This window comes from Antechinus flavipes, chromosome 2, assembly GCF_016432865.1.
Source record: "Antechinus flavipes isolate AdamAnt ecotype Samford, QLD, Australia chromosome 2, AdamAnt_v2, whole genome shotgun sequence".
In the NCBI taxonomy this organism is placed as follows: domain Eukaryota; kingdom Metazoa; phylum Chordata; class Mammalia; order Dasyuromorphia; family Dasyuridae; genus Antechinus; species Antechinus flavipes.
In genome coordinates, this window is record NC_067399.1 from 1,701,247 (window position 1) to 1,727,390 (window position 26,144).

The 26,144-nt window shown below is 58.7% G+C and overlaps 2 protein-coding genes and 2 long non-coding RNA genes across 20 annotated transcripts; 3 read left to right on the forward strand and 1 right to left on the reverse strand.

The window, feature by feature from the left end:
* On the forward strand, window positions 1-3,945 carry MRPL19 (mitochondrial ribosomal protein L19). 3 transcript variants are annotated; one of them, XM_051974065.1, is made up of 7 exons: window positions 1-257; window positions 2,569-2,646; window positions 2,743-2,833; window positions 2,918-3,036; window positions 3,113-3,247; window positions 3,369-3,550; window positions 3,635-3,945. In XM_051974065.1, exons 1-7 carry the CDS (start codon window positions 221-223, stop codon window positions 3,854-3,856), a joined length of 864 nt encoding a protein of 287 aa, XP_051830025.1. In that variant the 5' UTR covers window positions 1-220; the 3' UTR covers window positions 3,857-3,945. The 3 variants fall into 3 exon arrangements, with proteins under 3 accessions (XP_051830025.1, XP_051830027.1, XP_051830026.1); XM_051974067.1 differs by having other exon boundaries at window positions 235-253; XM_051974066.1 differs by lacking the exon at window positions 1-257 and adding an exon at window positions 1,094-1,502.
* GCFC2 (GC-rich sequence DNA-binding factor 2) lies at window positions 3,921-25,913 on the reverse strand. 9 transcript variants are annotated; one of them, XM_051974054.1, is made up of 19 exons: window positions 25,788-25,913; window positions 19,741-21,986; window positions 19,175-19,264; window positions 18,713-18,817; window positions 18,410-18,574; window positions 18,223-18,302; window positions 18,026-18,138; window positions 16,831-17,017; window positions 16,287-16,410; window positions 15,128-15,218; window positions 14,810-14,931; window positions 10,326-10,525; window positions 7,534-7,678; window positions 6,559-6,680; window positions 6,100-6,176; window positions 4,859-4,925; window positions 4,534-4,680; window positions 4,170-4,294; window positions 3,921-4,094 (listed from the first exon to the last, which is right to left on the reverse strand). In XM_051974054.1, exons 2-19 carry the CDS (start codon window positions 20,081-20,083, stop codon window positions 3,974-3,976), a joined length of 2,424 nt encoding a protein of 807 aa, XP_051830014.1. In that variant the 5' UTR covers window positions 20,084-21,986; window positions 25,788-25,913; the 3' UTR covers window positions 3,921-3,973. The 9 variants fall into 9 exon arrangements, 8 of the variants coding, with proteins under 8 accessions (XP_051830014.1, XP_051830010.1, XP_051830012.1 ...); XM_051974050.1 differs by lacking the exon at window positions 25,788-25,913 and adding an exon at window positions 22,971-23,741; XM_051974052.1 differs by lacking the exon at window positions 25,788-25,913 and adding an exon at window positions 22,153-22,251.
* LOC127547272 (uncharacterized) lies at window positions 10,533-14,258 on the forward strand. Of its 6 annotated transcripts, none has more exons than XR_007950136.1 (4): window positions 10,533-12,930; window positions 13,033-13,134; window positions 13,186-13,542; window positions 13,644-14,258. It is a non-coding gene; the product is annotated as an uncharacterized LOC127547272 (long non-coding RNA). The 6 variants fall into 6 exon arrangements; XR_007950139.1 differs by having other exon boundaries at window positions 13,084-13,134; XR_007950135.1 differs by having other exon boundaries at window positions 10,533-12,981; window positions 13,084-13,542.
* Window positions 22,186-25,432, forward strand: LOC127547273 (uncharacterized). Of its 2 annotated transcripts, none has more exons than XR_007950141.1 (2): window positions 22,186-22,263; window positions 23,735-25,432. It is a non-coding gene; the product is annotated as an uncharacterized LOC127547273 (long non-coding RNA). The 2 variants fall into 2 exon arrangements; XR_007950140.1 differs by lacking the exon at window positions 22,186-22,263 and adding an exon at window positions 23,078-23,165.
* Window positions 25,914-26,144: the final 231 nt, after the last annotated feature.

The following is a 26,144-nucleotide window of genomic DNA, read 5'->3' on the forward strand; positions in this document are numbered from 1 at the left end:
GATAGTCCGATATGTTAAACATGTTTTAATCTATGGTAAGTCCGATGTATGTGAACATCCATCCAACAGCCTCGCTGCAGAAGAAAAATCTGATCAAAAAGGAAAAAAGACGAGTAAGAAAACCAAAGGCCGGTGAACAAGGACAGAGAGAGGAGAAAGCTGCGCCGCGGCCACGTTCCGTTCCCACAGGCCTCTGGGAGAGAGGTTTTTCTCAGGAAGGATGAAGAAGAACCGCGGCAACGATTGCAACAAGGCAGGTCTGTGCGGCTCCGGACACGGCCGGGATGTGCCGGGACCCGGGCTCGGATCGGGGCCAGGCCGTCCCTTCGGGCACAAGGGACAGAACAGGCTGGGCCAAGAATAGAGACGCGGGGGCCGCTGCCAGTCCAAGGGCAGTGGGGTCCAAAGGCCGGAGGCAGGGGTGGGAGTGAGAGGCCGCGGGGGAGGAGTGTCTGAGCGCTGGGCCGGGACCGGCTCACGGGGGGGAACGGCGGCCCCTGACGTCACAGGGCGCTGTCCAGAGTTGGCTGGAAGTTGGGAGGGAGGCCGGAGCGCCCTGTTCTCTCTTTCTGAGCCCCGAAGCCTGTGGGACCGACACCAGGAAGAGCCGGACGGCTGGGGACCCCCGGGGCCTCTCCCACGCTCCGAGCCTCCCCACGTCCGAACAAACTGTTCTCCGCCCACCAGGGACGTCTTCCCGTGATAGACCAGGGACTGGGCTGGGGGGGAAGGGAGGGGAAAGGGGGGCTCCCCACCTAAGAAGGGTCATCGCCTGAAATTTCATCCAAAGGGCTTGAACCCGAAAAGGAGGAGAGGGACAAAAAAGGCCGACGTGGAGGCACCCGCAGGCCGCCCCAGTGAGGAAAGGAGATCGGCGAGGGCCCCGTGAGGCCCCTGAGCCCTTGGTTTAAGAAAAGTCAGGGGCCGAGAGCCCGAGCTGTTCCAACAATCCAGGCGGGAGGCAGGGCAAGACCAGCGAGAGAACCTCCCCCGGGAGCGGGACCCCCCAGGGGCGCCGTCGTCGCTGCGGAATGGAAGCCGCGAGCCACCGAGGGCTCTCTGCTCCCGGAGAACAGGCCCGCGAGCCGGCTCCAGCCTAGCTTTCCTCATGCTGCAGCCCGGGAGGGGAGGGGGCTCCGAAGGAGAGCCTGGGAGGGGAGAGGCGGGGCACAGACGGCCCGCGGGAGGGTCTGCAGAGCCGTGTGCTGGCCTGGGCGCTCCCACCAGCGCCACAGCGAGAAACGGCAGCGCGCGTCGGACGGGCCGAGGAGGACCCTGGAGCTGCCGCGGGACGAGACCCGGCCCCGGGGCCTGCTGCCGAGAGCCCCGCTCCGGGGCGCCCACAGAGCCTGGCCCCCAAGGGGACTTATGGAGAGCTCACCCACGGCAGGCGCTCCCAGGGCGGCCAGGAAAGGGACCCAGGGACGCTCGAGGTCCAGGACCACCTGGCCTGGCGTGTCCCCCTCAGAGAAGGGGCTGGACACTGGGAGCAAAGAGAGGAGGTAGCCCAAAAGAACCGCCAGACGGGCCCCTCCCCCACCTGGCAGCCCCCCTCCCCCACCTGGCAGCCCCCCCCCCCCCCTGGCAGCCCCCCCCCCCCGCCTGGCAGCCCCCCTCCCCCGCCTGGCAGCCCCCCTCCCTTCTGGCAGCCCCCCTCCCCCACCTGGCAGCCCCCCTCCCTTCTGGCAGCCCCCCTCCCCCACCTGGCAGCCCCCCTCCCTTCTGGCAGCCCCTCTCCCCCCACCTGGCAGCCCCCCTCCCCCACCTGGCAGCCCCCCTCCCCCACCTGGCAGCCCCCCTCCCTTCTGGCAGCCCCTCTCCCCCCACCTGGCAGCCCCCCTCCCCCACCTGGCAGCCCCCCTCCCTTCTGGCAGCCCCCCTCCCCCACCTGGCAGCCCCCCTCCCCCACCTGGCAGCCCCCCTCCCCTCTAGCAGCCCCCCTCCCTTCTGGCAGCCCCCCTCCCCCACCTGGCAGCCCCCCTCCCTTCTGGCAGCCCCCCCCCCTTCTGGCAGCCCCCCTCCCCCACCTGGCAGCCCCTCTCCCCCCGCCTGGCAGCGTCTCCGGCTCTCTGGGGGTCCCAGGGCGGGGTCGGCCCGCACCAGATGCTGCTCTTAGGTGACTCCCCGTTGGCCATTTGCAGCCTCTGTCCCCATCAATCTAAAGGTCCTTCTCCGAGAGAGGAACAAAACAAAACAAAAGCAGAAGAGCTGCCTCCTCAGGTAGTGAGCTCCCCACCCAAACGGAGGCTCAAGGTGCGGGCCGGACCCGCAGCCACGCTCCCCTCAGCGGGACCCGAAGTGCGCGCTCGCAGGCTGCCTTCGGGCGGAGAACCCCCCGTTCCCCCTCCCCCGTTCCCCCTCCCCCGCCCCCCGCAGTGCCCTCCGATGGGGGGCGCTCGGCCGCAGGGACTACGCGGGACTGGGGCTCCGGCTTCTTGCGCAGCAGCGCCCCCAACTGGCCGCTAACCCGATGGAGTTAGTCTGGCGCCGCCTTCGCGGAGAGCGGGATTTGGCCCTCGGAGGCCACCGTCCAACCAGTCACGTGCCGCGCTCTTCTTCCCAATCTAGGAAACATGGCGGCGCCCATGAGCTTGGCTGTCGCTCTCCGTCTCCGCCTCGGGGCCGCGCCCCGCGTGCCCGCCTACCGTAAGACCTAGGGGGGAGGGAAGTGGGGTCACCCGAGCCCCCCGACTGCCAGGGTCCTGCCCCGCCCCCCCCTCACGCAGGACCTTTGCCCCGCAGGCTCCCTCTCCAGCCCCGGGGGCTTCCAGCCCCCCCCCAAGCCGGTCATCGTGGAGAAGCAGCAGGAGCCGGAGCCGGAGCCGGAGCGCAGGTGAGGGGCGGCCGGGGTCCCCCAGCTGCGGGGTTAGAAAGCGGTCCTGCGGCCCAGCGCACCCACCGGCTTTGGCTTCCCCAGGTTCTTAAGCCCGGAGTTCATCCCTCCCCGGGGGCGCACGAAGCCGCTCAAGTTCCAGCTGGAGCGCCAGGACATGCTGCGCCGGAGGAAGGTCCTCCCCATCCCCGAGTTCTACGTGGGTGCGTGGGGCGCGGGGGGAGGGGGGGGCGGAGGGGCGGGGGAGGGGCGGCCCTGACGCCTTCTCCTCCCCCGCAGGGAGCATCCTGGCGGTCACTTCGTCGGACCCTCACACCAAGGGCAAAACCAGCCGCTTCGTGGGCATTTGTATCCAGAGGTCGGGGAGCGGCCTGGGGGCCACCTTCGTGCTGCGCAACACCATCGAGGGCCAAGGTGGGCGGCTCCCAGCGGAGCCCTGTGGCGTGCCCCCGGGGCTCAGCGGGGGGGGGGGGGGGCGGGCCTTGGGGCTCCTGGGGGCCCCTCCCCCACCCTGACTGCTGCTCCTCCCCCCAAGGCGTGGAGATCTGCTTTGACCTGTACAGCCCCCGCATCCAGGAGATCCAGGTGCTGCGCCTGGAGAAGCGGCTGGACGACAACCTCATGTACCTGCGGGACGCCCTGCCCGAGTACAGCACCTTCCCCCTGGACATGAAGCCCGAGACCCTGGACCCGGGCCAGGAGGTCCCTGTGAATAAGGTGGGGGCCGGGCCTGGGGAGGTCCTTGGGGGGCCACGGGGAGGGAGCCGGCCGGGCCCCCCTCACGCCGCCCTGTCCCCCCAGCTCCAAGTGCGCATGAAGCCCAGGCCGTGGTCCAAGCGCTGGGAGCGCCCCCAGTTCCGCATCCAGGGCATCCGCTTCGACCTGTGCCTGAGCCCGGAGCAGCTGCAGGAGGCGCAGAAGTGGGCCCGGCCCTGGGAAGAGTTCGACATGATGAGGGAGAACCGCACGGCCCGGCTGGAGGCCAAGATCTGGCAGGAAGTGGAGGCCGCCCGCAAGTCCTAGGGCGCCCGCCCGGCTCTGGGGGCTCAGAGGCTTCTGGGGGGGGCTCAGGGAGCACGCACCGAGCTGTACAATAAACATTTATTAAGCACCGACTGGCTACAGGGACAGGGGTGGGGGTCACCGCGGCCCGTTCAGGCAGGCCCTCAGCCGCTCCAGCCCGTTCCTCTCCACGAAGGCTCGGGCCTGCGCCGCCGCCCTCATCTCCACCAGGAGAAGCACCATCTCTCGCACTTCGGACCTGGGGGCAGAGGGGTCTCAGCGGGGCACACACACGTGCCCCCCCCAGCCAGGGCCCCCCGGCTCCAGCACTCACCCGAGCTCGTGGTCATGCAGCTGCTGGGCCGCCCGCACCAGCGCCAGCACCAGGTTGGCCAGCTGGGGAACGGGGGGCCCCGCGGGGTCCCCGCCGAGCCAGCTCTGGGGGAGACTCTCCACCACCTGGGGGGCCACACACCTGTCACCCAGGCTCTCCTTCCTGGGCCCCCCACCTCACTCCCCAGGCGGTGGTTCTCTTCCCTTCCTCCTCTGCAGCCCGCCCCCTCCCTCAGCTCGGCCCCCCCCCCCACAGACCGCCCCCTCCCTCAGCTCGGCCCCCCCCACAGACCGCCCCCTCCCTCAGCTCGGCCCCCCCCACAGCCCGCCCCCTCCCTCAGCTCGGCACCCCCCCCCCCGCTCACCCCACGGTACTTGGCGGCCAGCCCCGGCCCTGGGCATGTGCTGGAGAGGCCGATGACCAGGTAACGACTCAGCAGCTTGTCCAGTGCCAGCTCCCGCAGGGCGCCCTCCGGGACCAGGCCCTCCCACAGGACCACGTTGCCCAGGAGCTGGAAGCGGATCAGAGGAGGCCTGGGCGGCCGCGCCCTCCTCCCCCTCTGCCCCCACCCCGGATCCCTCGGGCCAGGATGCCCCTTCCCCCCCATTTGGGAGCCATGGCCCATCAACCGGAGGCCAGAACCCCACCCCACCCCCCCCACGCGGGGGACCAGGCCGAGGGTCCCTCACCTTCACGGCCAACTGGAACTGCCGTTCCTGGAACCTGGAGTGCGGGGACTCTCTGTCCTCCAAGACCCTGATCACAGGAGCAAACAGTGAGCCACCCCCCGGCCAGCCCTACCCCCACCCGTGATAAAGTCTGGCGGCTCCTGTGGGCACAAAGGTCAAGACAGAGACAAAGACGGCTGGGGGCGTGAGCAAGAGTGCGTGTGTCTGTGCACGTGTGTGCGGGACCGGGGGCGTGTGCGTGTGTAGGGCCATGTGTGCACATGTGTGTGGGACCGGGGGCGTGTGCGTGGGGGGCCGTGTGCGTGCGTGTGCGGGACCGGGGGCGTGTGCGTGTGCACATGTGTGTGGGACTGGGGGCGTGTGCGTGCGTGTGCACTGTGCACCAGCCAGGACCCCACCGGGCCCCAGAACCAGCGCCTGGCGGCTTGTGATCCCAGAAGGGTCATTTCCCGCCTCTTTCTCAGTCGGGGGGGGGGGGGGGGACACAGGGAGGCAGGAACCGCTCGGCCTCTGAGGTCCCTTCTGCCTCAGACTTCCGGGAAATGACGGGTTTCCTCACGAGCCCTGATTAAGCGCCTGCTGTGTACTGGGCACCAGGCCCGCCGCGCTTTCCCGGGGAAGGTGCTTAATCCTGGAGGGAAGGGGGAGTCAGGACAGGGGAGCTTGAGTTTGGGGGGCTGAGGGAGGAGAGGCTGGAGGTCCCCAGTGCAGACGGGAGGGGCCCTTGTGAGGGCAGCCAAGGCTAGCCCCGCACCCCCCGGGACGCGCTCTGAGCGCCCTCTTCACCCGTGACGGCAAGAGAAGGAATCCTCTGAAAGGCGCCTTAGAGCATCTCAGGTTAAAGCCGCGCCGGGCAACGGCCGCCGCGCTCTCGGACCTTCGCCGTCGTCCTCGCTTTCAGAAACAGAGACTAATTACAGTAAAACTGTATCTGAAAAAGGGGTTCTGGTGGAACCTGGAGGAGTCCAGCAGAGCTGGTAAGTGGAGGCCCCAGTGTAGACAGCCCTTTCCCGGGAGCCGCTAAAGCCACAGGACGAGGATGACGGAGGGAGCACGTGGAGGATGAGGGAGGGGAGGAAAGGAGAAGGGGGGCTCACGGGGAATGGCCGCCGCTTCTTCAGTAAAGCACAGCGGGGCAGGGGCTGAGCCGGGAGCCCCAGGAGGGTCGGAGAAGTGCCGGCGCAAGGGGGGATAAGGTTGGGGGAGGGAGACTGGGGGCCACTCCTCCTGCGCCCCCTCACCTCTTTGGATAGAGGGGAATAAAGACGTCATCCTCCACCGCCTTCTTCAGCCTCGAAACGACCGAGTCCCTCAGCTCCTGGAGTCACAGGGGAGACCTTGACCCTTTCAGAAGGCCCTGATCGCAGCTCGCGCCCCCCAGCCCCGCTTCCTGGGACCTTCACCTCGTCCTAGGCCGAGGGAAGAGGCGGGAGCCCGCCCCCGGCCGTATCCCACCCCCAACTCACAGCCTGACCCTGAGAACCCAGACGGGCTGTCCCCTGGGACCTGAGCTTCTCTCCCTTCCCGTCCCTCTGGCCTCTTGAGCCCAGGTCCTGCTCTGTGCTCTCCACGGTCCGGCCAGAACGTCCCCCGCACAGCCTCCGTGCCCCGACCTGTCCGCATCCCGAGCTCCCCCGGGGCAACAAGGACACCCTGCGTCCACCATGACCCCAAAAGGCCCAGGCACGAAGCCCACCCACCTGCGTGGCGTGACCCTTCCTGCCCCTCGGAGCTGGGCTCAGGCTGAGGACCTCCCTGCAGCGCTCCACGAGGCTTCTGGTCTGCGGCGTGGACAAAGGGTCCCAAAGGAACTGGACAAACCCTGAAAGAGCCGGGCTGAGAGTTGGCCCGGCCCTGCTCCCTCCAGGAGTGCTGGACCCATTCACGGCCGGGACCTTTAACCTCCAGAGGGGCCTGGGGGCGTCTGGTTCATCCCCTCCCCATCCCTATCACCAGAGGATCAGACTCCGGGCACGTTGGGGCTAAGAAGGGAGGGAACTAACCAATGCCCCGGAGCAGAGTCCGGAACAAAAGGGGGACACGGGAAGGTGGGAGGAACATGCTCTGAGCGGGTCCTGTAGAAAGGGCATCCCAAATGAGCTGTTCCTCAGGTCTCCAGGGGCACCCCGACCACCCCCTCGCCTTGGTCCCTGCAAGGGAGCTCAATGCAGCCCAGCGGTATCCAAGGCAAGAAGGTGCCTACCTGCCCTTGGCTCCGGCCCCACCTTGGGCGCCTCCCTTCCAGAAAGTCTCTACTCAGCAGCCAAAAAGGAGCCACCTGAGCCCACGGACCCACCCCCACAGCTCTGTCCCTGCCCGAGACGTGGGCTAGACAGCGGGGGGTCATCCCGGTCAATGCCAGCGGCAGCCAAGGGCACGGGCTAACGCTTCAGAGACATGCCCTGGCTTGGGAGCGGGGGACCCCAACTCTATTCGAACCCCAAGGATCCGACAGACAGCAAGAGGGGAGAACCCAGGTCGGCTGAGGCCCAGGATCCTGGGGTCCCAGGCCGACGGCCGGCCTCCCCTCAGGAACCTCGCCTGCCCTGCAGCCGGCTTTCTAAGAGAACCCCCGAGAAAGGAGGGGATACAGGCCACTGACTCAATGCCACCTGTGGATCCCTGTGCATGTGCTGGGAACAACAGAGTTCTCCGAATCAAGACAGAGTCAGTACCCGTGATGTGAGGAAGGACGGTCTTGTCCAGAGCAGCTGGCAGGATCTCCTTGTCAGGGCTGTCTCTCTGCACCACCGCCCCGCTGTTGGCAAACTCCTCCAGGGATTGGAACCAGGGCATCCGCTGCAGACTGACGCAGTCCGGCTGCAGAGGAGACAAAATGTGAAAAACACCTGTCCTCAAGCAGAATCCCCCCAGCTGCCCCAAGGCGCAGATCAATGCCCGGCACAAAGCCTGGAGCAGCAAGGCAGGAGGAGCACGTCCCAGCCCGGACTCAAACACTCCTGCCACTTCTCCTAGCTCATATCCTCACGGGTAAAGTGGAAACAAAAAGAATCATTCTGACTCAACATGAAGCCAGAGCATGCTTATCAGCTCTCCTCCAGCTCCCAGGTCCAGAGCTGAGCACAGCCCTGCAGGTGGGGCCCTCGCACAGAGGATGAGGCCTTCAGGTGGGGCCCCTGAATGCTGCCACGTCCTCCCCAGCCCATTCTGGGGATCGCCCCCTCCTCACTGGGCCTAGTTTCTCTCCATAGTCTCATCATGCCATTCTTCTTGGTCAGTGAAGCAGTCAGTAAACACTGATTAAGTACCTATGATATGTCAGGTGCCGTGTGGGGAATACGATGAGAGGCAAAAAAGACTCCTTACCCTCAAGGACCTCAGTTTAATGTGAAAAACACATACACAACTAAAATAAGCTACATAAATGGGAAATGAAGAGGGACCGGGACAAAAAGGAGGCGAAGAAGGAAGGAGAGCATTCTGAGTATGGGAGACAGAGAAAAGGGAAGGTCCTGTTTGTGAGAGTGGGACCATTGGATCCAATTGTATATGGTAGGAAATGTAAGGTATAAGAAACCTGAAAAGGTAGCAAGGGCTAGGCTACAAAGGACTTTGGAGGCCAAGCAGAGCATTTTGTTTTTGACGCTGGAGGCAATAGGAGCCATTCAGGTTTACTGAGAAGGGGGTGTGACATGATCAGATCAGTGCTTTAGGAAGATTAATTTGGCATCTGGATGAAGAATGGAATACAGGGGAGAGAAACTGGAAACATACTTCTCAACCCCCCGCCAGCAGCTGCTGCCATAGTCCAGGGTGAAGGAGAGAAGGGGGCATGTGGCAGAGGTGCTGCAGAGGTGAAACGGACCAGAGATGCTGCAGAGATGAAACTGACCAGAGAAGTGCAGAGGTGAAACGGACCAGAGAAGTGCAGAGGTGAAATGGACTAGAGATGCTGCAGAGATGAAACGGACCAGAGAAGTGCAGAGGTGAAATGAACCAGAGATGCTGCAGAGATGAAATGGACCAGAGAAGTGCAGAGGTGAAATGGACCAGAGATGCTGCAGAGATGAAACGGACCAGAAAAGTGCAGAGGTGAAACGGACCAGAGATGCTGCAGAGGTGAAATGGACCAGAGATGCTGCAGAGATGAAACTGACTGGAGGTACAAAAGTGAAATCATTAGGCTCTGGTCCATAGTAGATAAGGGGGAACGGGGCAGAAAGCATGAGGAGCCCAGGATAGCTCTTAGGTTAAGAGCCTGAGAGACTGGGAAGATATTGGTGGCACAATAGATAGTATGTCAGGAAGACCTGAAGAAGAAGTTTCAGTTGAAGGATGAGAGGGTGGAGGGTCAGAAGTCAGATGGCAATGAAGAAGAGAATGAACAGAAAGGGGGGTCCCTAGTATAGATAGCCTTCTCAAGGGATTTAGCCACAAAAGACAAGAAAAATATCAGATGGCAATTAGGGAGGTGGGTGGACCAAAGACATGTTATTGAGGTTTGTTACTGACATATTTGTAGACAGGAGAGAAGCAGACAGAAGGATAGAGAGAAAATAAGGGGGAGAGGGATAAGAGAGGGTGATTTGTTGGAAAAAGGTGGATCGAATGAGATCCAGCTAGCAGAATTTGACTTGATAAGGAGGCACCTCTTTCTATGGGCTGGGGGTGAGCTCCTCAAAGGCACAGCCCATCTCCCTATGTCTCTGTCCTGCCATGTCCAGCAGAGAGCAGGCCCACATCAAGTGCTCCCCAGACTCCAAGCTGTCCCACCAGACTCATCTGAAAAGCCATCAAGGTCCATCTGTCACTTCTAGAATCAAATCAATCTCAGGCCTGAGGTCCCAGCCCCCATGCCGCTCTTGATTAGTCATTCAGCCCTGTTCACTATCCCGCTGTTCAGTGTCTCTGCCACAAAGAATCCTCTCCACCCTATGGCCTACAAAGAATCCTCCCACTTGGGTTGAAGGCTCTCTAGGCCCTGTGTTTAAGGCTGGTAATCAGCACCTCCTCTCCCAGAACTCCTGGTTCTAGTCTCTGGGGTCAAGCAGACCAAGAACGATCACTTGTCCCATGGCAGCTCTTCAGATTTAGATTCAGAGGGTTCCACCTTTCCCAGAGCCTCTTCTCCTGCAAGCTCAGCATGCCCATTCCTATGGCTGATTCTCACTTTAAACAGACCTCCTCCAGCCAATCCCTGACCCTGGATTATGATGAAGGCCTTTCCCATCCTTGAGGCACACTTCTTTGGAACTTCCATATTGGCTGGTTCCATTCACTTTGCCCCTAGGTTTGCATTAACTCATTGCTTCCTGAAATCTTTTTCCCACTTTAAGGACCCAGGCCCAGGGTCTCTGGCCCCTGGAGCACCTGCCTGGGATACAGCTGTTATTTTATTTTGGGCCTACAATTGGCTGAGGCCAGAGTTATATACAGTACAGGGGAAACAAGAAGCCCCCAGGCTGGAGACCACCCAATCACTAAGTCCCTTAAGAAGCACAGATACCTTAAGAGGGTTCCAATCCATCATTTGAATCCTTATGAAAGGACTCAAAAGTTTGGGTAAGCAGAGACTGGCATAAGCTTCATAATAGGAATCAGGAAACTGCTCTCGCCATTGCTGGAATTTCAACAAAATCTTCTGGACGTCAGAAAATTCCTCATTGACATCTTCAAAAATACTGTGGCAGTTTTGTAAAATAGCCCCTGCGGATCAAAGGACAAAGCGGGCCACAGAGGATGAGCAAGGCAGTCTCCTTAGTTATGTCCCATTCGGGAGGGGCCAACAAGTGTCCCCCTAAACCTCCCCAGCCTCTTTTGTCCACCACCCAATTCTAGGTCCCAGGGTGGATTGACAAAGGGACCTATGCTGCACCACCTTCCTACACTAGGCAGTTAGTCTACTGAGAAAAAAGCCAAGTTCAGAAGCCAGCAGCTACAATGTGCCTTGGACCCTTAAAATCTGAGCACGGTCTCAGTTTCTGCCTTTAACTTAGTCTGATGCTGACAGGGGAGTCACAGGGACCCCAGACCAAAGGGGAGCTGGCACTTCTGTCCTTCTAAGTAGCAGAGCCTCCCAGCTTGCCAAAGAGGGCTGACTCCAGGAATATCTTCTCCTGTTCACAACCAAAACTAGTTCAGGAACTTGCAGAGCTCAGAGCAAGGGGGCAGCAGTTCCTTGGACCTGGATCAGATCACTCTGAGGTTATTTTATGCTTTCAAATACCCAGCCTGAGCTGTCCTTAAGATCACAGAATAATATCACACTCAACTCTCCCAAGAAAGGAGCAACAGAACCAGCACAGACCTCTCCAGAAGTGTGCAGAGACTAAACTACTATCAAATAGGAAAATGAAGAATTCCACTATAATAGTGGATATTTAGGACACAAAAGAAAAAGAAAAAACTGATGTTAAAACATCTACAAGCAAAGCTTCAGAGAAAAAGAGAGCTTGGGCAAAAATTCTATTCAAATTCCTGGAACAATGGGGAAAAAAAGCTTAAAAATGTTTTTTAATGATAAAATGAGAGCATTGGGGGGAAATGGAAAATAAATGAGAGTTATGATAATGAGAAAGAACTGGAAAGATATTACAACAGCTTGGCACAAGGAATAAAATCTGTCCAAGCAACTCCCTGAAAATTGGAATGAACCAAATAGAAATCAATGGCTCCAAGAGGCAACAAGAAATATTAAAATAAATTCAAAATGCTTAAAAGAAACTTAGAAAAAAAACCCATAAAAATAATTGCTCTGGAAAATAATTAAGAGAGGAAAAAAGATAAAGAATCTATCTGAATGATATGATCAAAAAAATAAAAAAGGAGCCTGGACATCCTATTTCAAACAATTTTAAAAGAAGATTGCCCAGAGTTCCTACAACTAGATGGCAGGCAGAAAAGAGAAAGAATCCACCAATCACTTTCTGAAAGAAAAGCCAAAGTAAAAACTTCCAGAAAGATGAGAGATGAATCAAGAGCTTCCAGATCAAAAAATAAATCCTCAAGCAGTCAAAAAGAAAGAATTCCAGGATCCCGTCTGACTTAGCAGTCACTACCATAAAGAAAAAGAAACAGTGGAATATACTATTACAAAAGACAAAGGATATGGGCTCAAACACAACAATAACCAACCAGTGAAACTGATTATAATGCTATTGGCAGCAGGGGAAGGTGGGAGTGGGGGTGCTGAGAAGGAATGGACCTTTAATGAAATAGGCTTTCCATGAAAAAGCCTTGAAGTTCAAATATAGCAGTGAAGAGAAACAAAAAGGTAAAAATGAACAATTACATGGAATTAAATAGAGATAATTAATCAACGAATCAACATTTAAACATCCATTATATGCTAGGCATTATCTTAAGTGCCAGGGACACAAAAAGAAGTAAAAGATAGTTCCTGCTTTCAAGAAGTTTATAATCTAATGGAGGAAATAACAAGCAAACACATACAGACAGCTATTGACAAGATAACTAGGAAATAATGAAGATGAATTTGAGGCTTCCTGTAGGAGATGGGATTTTATTTGGAACTTAAGGGAGAATTCAGAGATCAGCAGTTAGAATGGAGGAGGCAGAGACGGCATGGGGAACAGCCAGAAAAAATACTCAGAACTGGATAGAGACGGGGGGAGGGGGGTGGGGTCTTGTTCATAGTCAGGAGGCCAGTGGCACTAGATCAAAAACTACCTTTGTAGTGGGAGTATAGTAAGAAGACTGGAAAGGAATAAGGTATTCTATGACATGAAGGGCTTTGAATGCCAAAGAAAGCATTTCGTATTTGATATTGAAGGTCACGGAAGGAGTAGGGGTGTGTGTGACATAACTGGACCCGTGATTTTATCACTTTGGTGGCTGAATGAAGGATGGACTAAAGTGGTGAGAGACTAAAGGCAGGTAAACCACCTTAACAGGTTATTAGTCTAGCTATTGGGTGACGTAGGCCTGCACCAGGGAGAGGGAAATATCAGAAGAGGGAGAAAGGGAGTATATAGGAGAGATGCTACATGAAATTAACAAGAAATGCTACAGAGGTGAAATGGACCAGAGGTCCTGAAGAGATGAAATGGACCAGAGATGCCACGCTGAAACAAACCAGAGATGCTGCAGAGGTGAAATGGATCAGAGATGCCACGCTGTAACAAACCAGAGATGCTGCAGAGGTGAAATGGATCAGAGATGCCATGCTGAAACAAACCAGAGATGCTGCAGAGGTGAAATGGATCAGAGATGCCACGCTGAAACAAACCAGAGATGCTGCAGAGGTGAAATGGACCAGAGATGCCACGCTGTAACAAACCAGAGATGCTGCAGAGGTGAAATGGATCAGAGATGCCACGCTGTAACAAACCAGAGATGCTGCAGAGGTGAAATGGACCAGAGATGCCACGCTGTAACAAACCAGAGATGCTGCAGAGGTGAAATGGACCAGAGATGCCACGCTGTAACAAACCAGAGATGCTGCAGAGGTGAAATGGATCAGAGATGCCACGCTGAAACAAACCAGAGATGCTGCAGAGGTGAAATGGACCAGAGATGCCACGCTGTAACAAACCAGAGATGCTGCAGAGGTGAAATGGACCAGAGATGCCACGCTGTAACAAACCAGAGATGCTGCAGAGGTGAAATGGACCAGAGATGCCACGCTGTAACAAACCAGAGATGCTGCAGAGGTGAAATGGATCAGAGATGCCACGCTGAAACAAACCAGAGATGCTGCAGAGGTGAAATGGACCAGAGATGCCACGCTGTAACAAACCAGAGATGCTGCAGAGGTGAAATGGACAGAGATGCCACGCTGTAACAAACCAGAGATGCTGCAGAGGTGAAATGGATCAGAGATGCCACGCTGAAACAAACCAGAGATGCTGCAGAGGTGAAATGGATCAGAGATGCCACGCTGAAACAAACCAGAGATGCTGCAGAGGTGAAATGGATCAGAGATGCCACGCTGAAACAAACCAGAGATGCTGCAGAGGTGAAATGGATCAGAGATGCTACAAAAGGTGAAGCAGACTAGAGATCCTGCAGAGATGAAATAGATCAGGGAGATGCTGCAGAGATGAAATGGACCAGAGATGCTGCAGAGGTGGAATGGAAGGGCCTTGGTATCATACTGGATATAAGAATTCTTATTTCTACCCTAATTACACACACAATACGTTATATGCACACATCTTCCAAATATATATACATCACATACGTGTACACTACACAAATATGCCCTCACGTATACAAACACCATACACATACATAACACGTGCTGCATACTTACACCACACATAACTATGTACACAACTCACACACAGCCCACACATTCACATATAAGCCCCGTGCATGTGTGTATAAATTATACACACATTGATAAACATTTACAAGCACATACAATATATGTACACATACGCTTCATATACACATATACAAATTACACGTGCACACATATGCCATAAGTATATACCCTGCACACACACACACACACACACACACACACACACCCCCCACATAGGTACATACAGAGAGAACTGGTTATAGAAAAACATTTTACACAGCAGGAAAACTGGAGAGAAAAGAGAAATTTATCCTGAGCCAAAGCTTAATCCAGAATGTACAGCAGCAGCCTAAATTCACACTCAGTCTGAAGAAATGAGGACGGGGAGGGCTCCAGAGAGGACAATGAGCTGATGATCAGGGGAATGACTGACTGACTCCAGGAAGCTCTTAAGGATATTATGGGACATAACAAGGCACGTGTTTTGGGTGTGCCAATGGCCAAAGTTGTGTCTCGTGATGGTACGTGTTGGCAAAAGAGGTTTTGTTTTTCTCTCTTTCTCTATTGGGAGGGGACAGAGAGCCAGAGAAGGCAGACCTTTTGTGGACGGGTTGAAAAAAAAACTGAATTAGCACAGTTATACAGAAAACCAAACACTAATAAAGGCTGGGCAGGAGGGAAGGGACACAGGTGGAAGTTCACCGCACACACAGAGCACCAACCTCGTCTCTCCCGGAAGTCTGCTCCCTCTGACGGAGTCCCACTGTACTCGTCATCACTACCGGACGCACCTTCCTGATGCCGAGATGTGCCAGGGCTCTCAGTGGCTTGTGTTTTCTGCATACTGCATTTTGGAATAAGTATTAGTCTTTTCTCAACAAGGGACCAAGAGCAACATTAGAGCTGGAGAAAATCGATCTGTCCCAAGACCTCAGCCCACACCAGAAGCCACCCTAGGGCCTGTGGGGACAAAGAGCCCTCCCCCTGATTTCAGAACAGTCACTAAGAAGATATTCAGGTCCAAAGAGGAGGCGGGCTACCTCCAGACAGCGGGCTCTCCTAGGACATCCTGAGTTCCAACAACACCCTCTGCCAAGCCATCGGGCGCCGGGGCGTCGTCCGTCATGCTGGCTGATGATTGACAAAGTACAGTGCTATGAGATGAGGGCTCCAGCCACCCGCTGGTCAGTGAGGCTCATCCCTGGCCCCCCTCCCTACAGTCTCACATTGTCCCTGTGGAACCCGGACCAGTCTCTCCCTCCCTCCGTCCTTCACTCCACATGACACAAGCCAGCCCTGCCCCTGCTCCCACACTGGGCACCAGGTCCGCTGGAAGCTGGAGGGGAGCCGCACCAGAACACAACACAAGTCAACTGACACCGCTAGGCCCGCGTCTGGCCCTTCCTTCAGGAAAATGGCTACCTCCCAACAGGTACTGCCTCCTGGACCTCCCCAGAGGCATCCAAAACAGAACTCATGACCTCTGCCCCCTCCTACTTGCCTGCCCTGGAAAGGGCACCTCCCTGCTCCCGCCCCCTAAGCTCCTCAGCCTGGACTCCTCACTCTCTCACCAAAGCCTCACCTCAACAGACACGCCCCTCGTCTCCTCTGACTCCTCTCCTGCCCAAGTGCAGACCCCCATCCCCTCACACCTTGAGGGGGGGAGGGGAGGTCTGCCTGCCTCTGGTCTCTCCCCACTCCCACCCATCCTCCACGCAGCCCCTGATGTGAGCACGGCGCCCTGCCCCCGACACACTGTAAACAGCAGGGAGCCCTCAGAATGCAACGCGCTCCCCTGGGTGGCGCCCCAGTATCTCCACAACTAGACACTATCCCCGTTATCCTACGCGATTCCCCAGGACACGCCCCTGCCTCCCCCCGGTCACTGGTGGCGGCTGCCAGGCCTTCTCCCTGTCTTGTTTCAGGGGCCTGGCCCTCCCCGAGTGAGGGAGCCCCCAGGCAGCCCTGCCCCCCCCAAACGGCCCCGGGACGACATCCTCCCCGACCCCCGGAAGCAGTTTCTCGCCTCTAGTCCACAACTGAGTCTGAGCTGAAGCAAATTCCGGCCTCGAAACCTGGTTTGAGGCATTTTCCCCCGAGTGGCCGAGGACGTTTTGCTCATTCTGAGCTTTCCGACGCGAGAAGCTTCCTGCCAGGGGCCTGAAGGCCTGGGACCCCCCAGGCTGACAGCGCCCTCACCTGCCAGCTGCTGTAAGCGCGCGGCTTCGCTGCGTAACTCCGCCTGTCGCCGCTTCCACAAGGCGGCGGCGCGCTCCCGGAGGAGCGACTGCATGGCCGCCTCGAGCTGCTGAATGTCCCCGATCTGAAACGGCATCCGAGGAAACCGAAGCCAAGTGAGCGCGGGAGCCCGCGCGGAGGCGCCCTTCCCTGGGAAAAAGCCCGGCCGGCCTCCCGGGACCCGTCTGAGGCTGCTCCTCCCGTCAGCGGGCGCGGCCCCGCGTCCAGAGCTCGCGGCGGCTCATGGGCGGCCCGAGAGCTTCTCAGACGGGTCTTAGTCTCCGGGCTGGACGAAGAGCCCCCCGAATTATCGCTGCCCCGCGGGTCCCGCTCTGTGCCATCCCGAGGCGAAGCCCGAGAGCCTGGACGCCGCAGGGAGCCCGGCCAGCTTTCCCCTCGTGCGGCCTCGGAGGCCCCGGGTCTCTCTGGGACCCAGCGCTGGGGCGCCCGACCTTCCCGAGCCACAGGCCGCGGTCCAGGCGCCAGGGCCCAGGGGGCGCCATACCTTCTCCCGCAGGCAGTCGACCAGGGCCGCCAGGTAGGCCTTCATGGCCCTGTAGAAGGCACAGGTGGGCGCGGGGTCTGGCGCCTTCTCGAGGTCCGCGACGGCGCTCTTGGCGCTGACCACGTCCTGCAGGCGTCTCTCGTACTCCCTCTGGTGGGAACGGTGCACGCCCTCCAGGGAGGCCAGCCTGAGCCCGGGGACCAGAGCTCGTCACTGCCCGCTGCGGGCCCCGGGGCCTCCCTCTGTCCCTGGCAGACCCGCGGGTCAGCGGGGAACCAGCCGGCCCCGAAGCCCCTCGGCCTCCACGTGCCCCGGACGGCGCCGTCTCCAGGCAGGACCGAGGGAGAGAGCCCCGACACCTCGGCCACCCCCCTCGGTGGGGACGGGAGGCAGGAGCTGCGTCCTCCGGGGCCTTGTGGAGACTGCAGGTTCTCTGAGACGCGGGCCGGGGCTGCTGGGGGGGGTCTCCTTCCCACCTCTGCTAACCCCTCTCCGACCTCGGGCAGGGAGACCCTCACTGAGCCCCCGCCCCGGGCCACCCCGGCAGGAAGGAGCAGACGTGGGGGGGCATTCAGAGGGACCTTTAAGGAGACAGTCAGGGAAGCTGGACCTGCCCCGAGCCCCACTCCTGGCGGACCATGGCACAGCGGGTCAGGAGCTCCCAGGAGGTGGGTCCGGACCCCTCCCCAATCGGGGGGGCCTGCCGGCACCTGCGACGAGGCCCCGCTGCACCTAGCCACCCGGCACCCAGCCTGCGCTCAGAAAGCCCCTTCCCAGCTCCAGCGGAGGGACCCTGCGTTTGCCAACGGCGAATCCCAGTCATGCAGTTCAGCCCTGAGCTCCACCTGGGCCAGCCGTCCCCTCACCAGCCCCTTTTAGTGACGCCCCCCCCAGCCCTTCCCCCCCTCGGGGTCCTGCCCCCCCCCCAGCCCTTCCCCCCCTCGGTGTCCTGCCCCTCCCCAGCCCTTCCCCCCCTCGGTGTCCTGCCCCCCCCAGCCCTTCCCCCCCTCGGTGTCCTGCCCCCCCCAGCCCTTCCCCCCCTCGGTGTCCTGCCCCCCCCCCCCAGCCCTTCCCCCCCTCGGTGTCCTGCCCCCCCCAGCCCTTCCCCCACCTCGGTGTCCTGCCCCCCCCAGCCCTTCCCCCCCTCGGTGTCCTGCTCCTCCCCCTCAGCGACCCTCCCGCACTCGCCCCTTACCGACTGTTGAGCTGCCTCTTGATGATTGCCAAGTTCACGGGGGGCAGGGACACGGGCAGGTCCCACGTTCTCTTGCCCGGGGGCCGGTCGTGGGGGAGGCCGGGCTCGGCTCCCTAAAAGGAGGGAGAACAGCGTCTCTTCCCGATCCCAGGAGGAGGGGGCGGCCTCCGGCCCCGGCCCCCCCCCCCCAGACGCACCGGGTCTGGGGCTCGCAGGGCTTTCCTCATCTGCTGCGCTTCCCAAGCGTCCTGGGCCTCCTCGCTTCCGCTGTCCGAGCCTAGGAGGAAGGGGAGGAAGGGCTCCGGCTCAGGCCTCCGCGGCTGCCGCCCGAGGAGGAAGGCTCTAGAGCTCCCTGCCTCCCACCAAAGGGAGCCAGGCGGGCACCTTGGATCTCTGCCGCCACGGGGGCAGGCTCCTCCTCGGAGTCAGTGTCGCCGGCGCCCCTGACGCCCCAGAGGGGGTCCCGCGGCCCCCCGCTCAGCGGCAGGTAGTCCTCCGTTGCCTCGGCCCGCCTCCGGCGCCTTCCTCGGGCCGGCTCCACCAGGCTCCCTGGGACACAGAAGGCGAGCAGTGACCGGGACGCCCCCAGACCAGGGGCTGCCCCTTCTCCTCCGTGGGCACTCACTGGGGGTGCCGAGGTGACCGCGTCTTGTCCCGCCCCCAGCCCGGGCCGCGGCAGCCCCCCACCTGACTGGTCGTCAGAAGCCCCTTCGCCGCAGGAGTCGAGGTCAGAGGCGCTCCCCGACGGGTCGCGGGGTCCAGCCTTGGCGTCCTCACGGAGGGCATCAGGGGCTGAAGCAGAGGAGCCGCGATTTAGCCCCCCAGGGGCCCCCTCCGCTCCCGGGAAGCCGGCCATCCTTCCCCGTGCCCTCCCCACGGGCAGTGTCCCTCCTGTGGGCTTCCTCGGGGAGACCCCCGCCCCAGGTCCTCAGAGGCTCAGCCACCCCTCCCAACAGCCCGGCCTGGGCCTCAGAGAGCCTGCGATTTCCAAAGGCCTCGGAGGACACGGCTCCTGCCTCCCGTCCCCGCCGAGGGCCCAGCTCTGCCCCGGGGGCTGAATGCCCCCCATCAGGAGGGGGCCCCGGCTCCCAAGATCTCACGCCCACAGCCAGACCTTCCTCCCCAGACCCCCAAGCCGCTCCTTCCCACCTGGGGAGTCGCCATCGGCTTCTGGAGATGTTGGGGGGCCTTCTCCCGCCCCGGACACATCTAGGGGGCCACGTCCAGAATGGGAGGGGCCTGCGGAGCAAACCCCCACCTCATGCACGTTAATGCACAGAAAGGGAAACTGAGGCAGGCGGCGGGGATGGGCCAAGCTCGTGTGCTGATGGTCGGGGCCTGTGGGGGAGGGGAGGCCCGGGCTGGGAGGGAGCCGATGGGAGCCTGTGTGTGGCGCTTGTGTGTGTGTGTGTGGGGGGGGCATATACACGCCTCCCCCCTCCCCGCTCTCGGAGAGATCAAGGGCCAGGACTGGGAGGAGTCCCTGCACTTCCGGGGAAACTGAGGCAGTCTGCGCACGCGCACGCCTGTAGTGCTTCCTTCTCGAGCTCCATCCCCGCACCACCCATGGGCGGGACCTCTCCTCTCCCCAAGGAATCCCGGAGAGGAGAGAGCTCTCGGAGTACGGCGCGCCAAGACCGCGCATGCGTCAGGAATCCCTGCGCGTGCGCGGCCGGCCGCCCGCCCAGCCCCCGCAGCTCGCCGCCCCGACGGACCTTCGCGGCGCGAAGTCGCCCACACGCGGGCGCGGCCCCGATTCCGCGCGGCCCCGAGTGCGCGCTTGGCTGCGCGGCCGAGGCCCGAATCGGAGCTGGGCCTGGGGTCAGAGTCGGGGTCAGAGCTGGAGCCGGAGTCCGCCTGGCGCTGGCGGAAGTTCCGCGGAGGTCTCCGAGACATAGTCGTCACGTACTGCGCCGGCGTGAAGCCGTGCCGGCAATGCCAATGAGACGCTTTCCGAAGGAAGCGCCTGCGCCCTGGGCCGCCCGCCGCCATTGGCCCGCGGCCCTGCCTGGCTCCACCCCTGCCCCGCCTTCCCGAGCCTTGGGGCCCCGCCCCCATTCTCCTCCGCCCCCGGGCCGGGGCGCGCCCGTCGGGGATGGCCGCTTCCCCGCCTTCGGCTCTGCCTGGAAGTGACCCGGCGGAGCCCAGGAGTGGTCCGGCCAACTCCCGCCGCCCGAGCCCCGCGTCTGGGCCCGCCTGGAACCTCCGCAGGGCCACCCCTTTGGCACCGTGCTGGGCGGGCGCACAGAAGGGGCCTAATAAGTACTCGTGGACCCCCTGTATGGCTCAGCCTCCGGAGAACTTTTGGGTCCCTAAAGGGTGGGGGGGTCGGTGCCTGAGGCTGTTTCCTTCCCCCAGCCCGTGCTGTACCTGACCCATTAATAAGTCATGTGACCCTCCAGCTCCCCTGCTGCAAGGGCCCTTCTTTTTTTATTTTATTTTTCTTTGCAAGGGCCCTTCTTTTTTTTATTTTATTTTATTTTTCTTTGCAAGGGCCCTTCTTTTTTTATTTTATTTGATTTTATTTTTTTGCAAGGGCCCTTCTTTTTTTTATTTTATTTTTCTTTGCAAGGGCCCTTCTTTTTTTATTTTATTTTATTTTATTTTTTTGCAAGGGCCCTTTTTTTATTTTATTTTTTTTTTTGCAAAGGCCCTTCTTTTTTTATTTTATTTTTTTCTTTGCAAGGGCCCTTCTTTTTTTATTTTATTTTTTTGCAAGGGCCCTTCTTTTTTTATTTTATTTTATTTTTTTGCAAGGGCCCTTCTTTTTTTATTTTATTTTATTTTTTTGCAAGGGCCCTTCTTTTTTTATTTTATTTTATTTTTTTGCAAGGGCCCTTCTTTTTTTATTTTATTTTATTTTTTGCAAGGGCCCTTCTTTTTTTACTTTATTTTTTTTTTGCAAGGGCCCTTCTTTTTTTATTTTATTTTATTTTTTGCAAGGGCCCTTCTTTTTTTACTTTACTTTATTTTTTTTTTGCAAGGGCCCTTCTTAACAGGATGCTCCTTCCCCAAAGAAGCTTGGCTTGGGACTGCCATGGAAAGGGTCCTTGAAGGGTGAGGATGGGCTGAGCCAAGAGGAAGGCCAACTGTCCCCGACTTGTTCCCCTAACCTGGAGTTTATTCCCGAGATTCCACTCTAGAAAACGCTTAGATGTGGCTCAGGGCCCTTTATTAAGTGTCCACTAGAGCGCTGGGTTTAGACTTAGGAAAACCTGATTTCAAATCCAGACTGTTGGGAGCTGTGAGACCCCAGCAGGCCTGTCCCGCCTCCGTGCCCTGAATTGTAAGGTGGGGGTGGTAAGAATGGCACCGGCCTTCCCAGGTGCTGGCCGTAGTTCTCAGCCTAATGCAGGAAACACCCTGCAAAATGCTGCGCGAAAAGAAGATCTAGCCTGGGAAAGGGACGGTCCAAGCGCTGACAAGGAGAAAAGGCTTCCCCTAGAAGGAATCTGGGCTGATGTCAGGCGGCGAGGAGGGCGGGGGAGAGCAGAGTCAGAGAAAAAGCCCTAGAGTCAGGGGAGGAGGAGAGAGAAAGGACTATGTGCCAGGCCCTGTACTCAACCCCCCACAGACAGCGCGTTGGGAGGTAGGGGCTAAGAGAGGCCCCATTTTGTAGTTGGAGAGACTGAGGCAGAGATGGGGAGGGGGCTGATAATGGATGGACGTGGGGAGGGGAGGAGAGAATGAGTCCCAATATCCCTCAGCACTAGGAGGGAAGGGAGTGAGAGGGAGGGTTGGGGGCAAGGGTCCTGCATCCTGTTTGGGACATGCTGGTGGAAATGCCCACTGATTAGCCAGTTCAAGTTTGAGAGGCAGGTGCAGATTCAAGGTTGGGCGTCGGCAGATTGGGGACGGTAAAGGTAGACGTGACAATCATCAGCACTGCTCCACCACGCCGGCTCTTCATGACACCATTTGGGCTTTTCTCGATCCTGCAGCAATCTGCCGTCGTCTTTTCCTGGTACAGATGAGGAAAGTGAGGTAAAAAGGTTAAGTGACTTTGCTCCGAAGTGCCTGGGGCCAGATTTGAACCCAGGAAGACAACATTCTAACCACTGTCCCACCTACTGCACCATTATCAGGACAGAAATGATACTTAAATCCACAGGAGCTGATGAAATCACCAAAGGAAGTAGTATAGAGGGAAGAGCACAGGAGAGGATCCAGGACAGAGCCCTGCAGGTCACTGAGGGTCAGAGGGTATGACCTGGAGGAGGATCCGGCAAAGAAGACAGGTGAGTCCGAGGCAGCTCAGGAGGTCACAGGTCACGGGTCACCTTGGAGAGAATGTTTATGGCAGAAGGATGAGGAAAGGGTTAAGAAGAGAGTTAGAGGAGAGAGTGTGAAGGCTGCTAGTGTAGATGCCTCCTTGGGGAGTTTCCCTACAAAGGGCAGAGGAGAAAGGATATTTAGCAGGGATGCAGTGGACAAAAGAGCCTTTTTTCAGGATTAAGGAGCTGAAGGCCTGTGGGGAAGAAGCCAGTGGAGGAGGATGGAGGGAAGATTCTAGTAGGACCGGATTCAGCATAGAATGGCCTCTGGTGCAGGAAAGGTTTGCTTTGGTAAAAAATAGAGTCATTTCTCCTCATGAGGCACAGGAAACGGCACAGAAGGAACCTGAACGCTATGAGATGAGGAGGAGAGGAGAAAAAGGAGCTCTCTTTGAAGAGCCTCTTTTTTTTCAGTAAAATAGGGGCAAGCTTCTGGGGCAAGAAGGTGGGACTGCAGGGAGCCGGGCCAGGTAGGAAGGGCTGCATTTATTCGTTAGTGCATTTGCGTCCCCAGGAATTAGCCCATTTGTTAGCCCTCTGGTGCTACGGGAGACAGACCAGATGCAAACGTGGAGCTTAGTGTGCTCTCGGACATATACTAGTCATGTGGTGAGCAAGTGAGTAAAAGCCTGGGTTTCCTCCCCTATAAAACAGACCATAACCGCGCCTACCTCCCAAGGTCACAGCTGCAAAGTGGTGAGCACAGTGTCTGGCTCAGAGCAGGCGTTTAATAAGTGCTTGTTTGCTTCCTTTTCCGCTTCCATGTGAAACTGTTCGCTCAGCATTTTGCTTCCCTTCGAAAGCAGCGCCCGAGCCTTTCCCGCCAGCAGCGCCACCTGACCTTGGGAGGGTCAGGAGGAAATGAGGTATTTCTTGCCCTAGATTATCCCACCCCGGCTTGCTCCATGTGGCCGCAGATACTTCTGGCTGTCAGTTAGCACTGACGTGTTATCCGGCATCGCCTGTCAGTCAGCGATCACAGTTTCTGAGACTAATAAGCAACAAGCGTGAGATGCTTAAAGTTGAAGCAGGCACAAAACAAAATTGGGGGTCCGCCACTTGACCTAAAAATACACCTCTGGAAGGTTCTCCCCCCCACACCCCTCACCCTGAGTTTTGTCCAGGGAATTATGGGTACTATATCTGTGTACAAAGTCAGAACTGGACCACTCTTCCACTCTACCTTTAAGCCATAAAATGAGCAGATCAGTGACATGAAGCACCTGGTCTCTCCTATAATTTTACCTTCTTGCATGTGGTTCTTTCCTAATTTCTTTTGGACTTAGCCCACTTTAATTGCAATTATAATAAACTTGGCCCCTTGACTTGGAGCTGAATCGAGCCTGCAAATGGCTCCGGTTGTGAGCCCCAACACCAAGACAAGATGATCAGCTCCAGCGTGCTCATGACATTCGTCATTCTTTCCCTTGAAAAGTCCACAGCTGTGAAAATCACCTCCTCCCAGCAGGGCCCAGCATCCGGCTCCCAAGTCCCAGAACTCCAGCGCCACGTTCCTGCCGCCTGATGTTTAGGTCACGATTGCTCCTGGGGAGGGTGGAAGAAAGATAACTCCTTTCCTCTTCTCCCTGGAATTCCTTCCGGGCGGGGCCACTTGCCCTTAAGGCCTGAAAGACCTTGCCTTGGAATGACAAAGGACATCTGAAGGCCGCCAGCCGCCGTGAGTGCCGGGCCCTGTACTCCCACCGAGCCTTCCCTTCCTGCTCCCACCGAATAGGAGGGGATTTGGGAGACAGGGCACGCCTCGTGTTGGGAGAAATAACTTGCTCTGGCTGCTCCATCTGCGTGGGATTGAGCCTTTGCTAAGGAACCGCGTCTGTTGCCTGACTGTTAAAGAAAGAGAGACTGGTGGGGGTGCGAAAGCCGGTGTCAGGAGAATAGCTACCCACAGGCTGCTCTTGTGATTCTCCTCTGCTGGTACGGGGCTGAGAGGGCCCCAGAGGGGGGCGAGGTTCTCCCGGGTTCCCCGATTACTTGCGAATTTCCCTAGGCCTGTTGCTGCGAGGACTGGCTCCTTACCAACCTCGCCTGTTGTGCTTTGGGGCCGACTGCAGGTTTCCACGACTTTTCTAACTTTCTGAAGGTTGGAAGATTTTTATCTGATCCATATCACCGATACAACAAGGTCAGAAAACATAGGTTCTGTGTGTGCCCACATGGGGGCTCTGAATGAGGCAACCCAGAGGCGACTGCTCCGCGAGGGAGGGTACCTGTCTCTCCTCCTTCACCAGCAAAAGTCATTAGGGACTCAGCATTCTTTGGAGCCTTTGATTCCCATGCTCAGCGATGACAATGATTTTCCTCAGCCTAAAATAAGCGGACAGGCAATAGAGCTCCCCCCCCCCCCCCGCAAAAAGGCTCCCCGAAGCTTCTGGGGGAAGGTCACGGGTGCGGTCAGCTGCCTGCGCCCTCTTTGGCCGTCCCCAGGCCAGGCACTGGTCTTGTAGGGGGCCAGGAGAGCTGGATAACAACCGAATCACGGCCTTAGGAGGCACTCGACCCCAGCTGCCCAGGAGCAAAAGATCTGGAATGATCCCAGTCGTGCTCCCCTTGGGCCACTCTGGGCTCTGAAAGCCGGGTCCTTCCCATGGTTAGTGTGCAGGTAGACCCCATGACGCAGAGCAGTGGGCTGAGGGATCCTGGCAGAGGAGTCATTGCTCTTTCTCGCTGGTTTGGAAAGGGCTGCCCTGCCAGGGCTCGTGGAACCCCGAGAAGGCCGCCCAGGAGCAAAGTGAGGGAGGCAGGGAATGGGGGCATCCCTCCCCCCCCGGCAGCTTATAAACCGGTGGAAGCCTGCGGGGACCGAAGAGACGCCCCCAGCACTGAGCCCCAGCGGGCGCTCCCTGACCCCAGGGACCTGGCTGGTGCTGGAGAGGGAGGAAGTCTGAGCAGCACGGGCTGAGCCATTGACTACAGCTCTGGCATCTTTCCCAGAGCCTCTGAAGTCCGGCACCAGGCTCCCCACCCAGTCCTTCCTAGAGGGCAGCCCTGGCCGTGTCCTTCACCTTGAACTTCAGCGGGCCGGTTACCACTAGAATATCCCTTTTTATGTCCTTTGGGGCGTGTGTCCTGTGACCTCTAACAATAATTATAATTAAAAATACAGTGAGTTTCATCCCCTTTTCACTTTACTGCTAATTTTTTCTACAAACCACAATTTTTCTATTTAAAATGTCTAGGTTATTTTCGCAATTGCAGTGTCGGGGCAGCCTTAAAGCACCACAACTGTCTGCCCGTTGGGGCTCGGGGAGACCCCCAAAGGCTGGGGCTCCAGGCGGGCTTGCGAGGCGCCGCCAAAGAATTCACAGCTCCGCCCACCCCCAAGCCAAGGGCGAGGCGGCAGAGCTGTCCCGGCGGGTCTGGCAGCAGCCGCCGCAGCAACGGCCGCACCTCGTTAGGGCCTCGGGAACGGCCGTCTGGCAGCCAGCGGCGCCGCCGCGGCGTCTCCCCGGGAGCTGCGCCCCTCCTACCTATTACGGTCGGCTGCAGGGGTCCGCTTCGGGGAAGGCCTGGCCACCGGCTCGGGGAGGGATTGCTCGCCTAAGGCGCTCGGAATTCTGGCCCGGCTCCGCCCCTCCCGGGCAGGCCCCGCCCACTCTCCTTGAGCAGTCTTGCTAGGCCCGCCCTTCCTAGCTTCGCCTCCCGCTTCATTCCCCGCCCTCTCGCTCTCCCAGTCTCCTTGAAAGGTCTCCTTGCTAGGTCCCGCCCTTCCGAGCCCAGCCCCCTTCCTGGCCTCGCCTCCCGCTTTTTGTCCCGCCCCCCTCCGGCCCCGCCTCCTTATTCTCCCTAGGTCTTTCCGGGTTCCGTCCCTTCCCCCGCCCCTCCTA

What these genes read in the sequence shown, in the direction of transcription:
- MRPL19 (XM_051974066.1), top strand. Translation starts at nt 1,109, where the DNA reads ATGCTGCAGCCCGGGAGGGGAGGGGGCTCCGAAGGAGAGCCTGGGAGG. An exon ending in GAGCCGGAGCCGGAGCGCAG is followed by an intron (nt 2,834 to 2,917) that starts GTGAGGGGCGGC and finishes TGGCTTCCCCAG; the next exon opens with GTTCTTAAGCCCGGAGTTCA. An exon ending in AGGAGGTCCCTGTGAATAAG is followed by an intron (nt 3,551 to 3,634) that starts GTGGGGGCCGGG and finishes CTGTCCCCCCAG; the next exon opens with CTCCAAGTGCGCATGAAGCC.
- GCFC2 (XM_051974049.1), bottom strand. Translation starts at nt 19,670, where the DNA reads ATGCGCGGTCTTGGCGCGCCGTACTCCGAGAGCTCTCTCCTCTCCGGG. An exon ending in CCCTGCGAGCCCCAGACCCG is followed by an intron (nt 18,139 to 18,222) that starts GTGCGTCTGGGG and finishes CCCTCCTTTTAG; the next exon opens with GGAGCCGAGCCCGGCCTCCC. An exon ending in TGGATTGGAACCCTCTTAAG is followed by an intron (nt 7,679 to 10,325) that starts GTATCTGTGCTT and finishes TCTCCTCTGCAG; the next exon opens with CCGGACTGCGTCAGTCTGCA.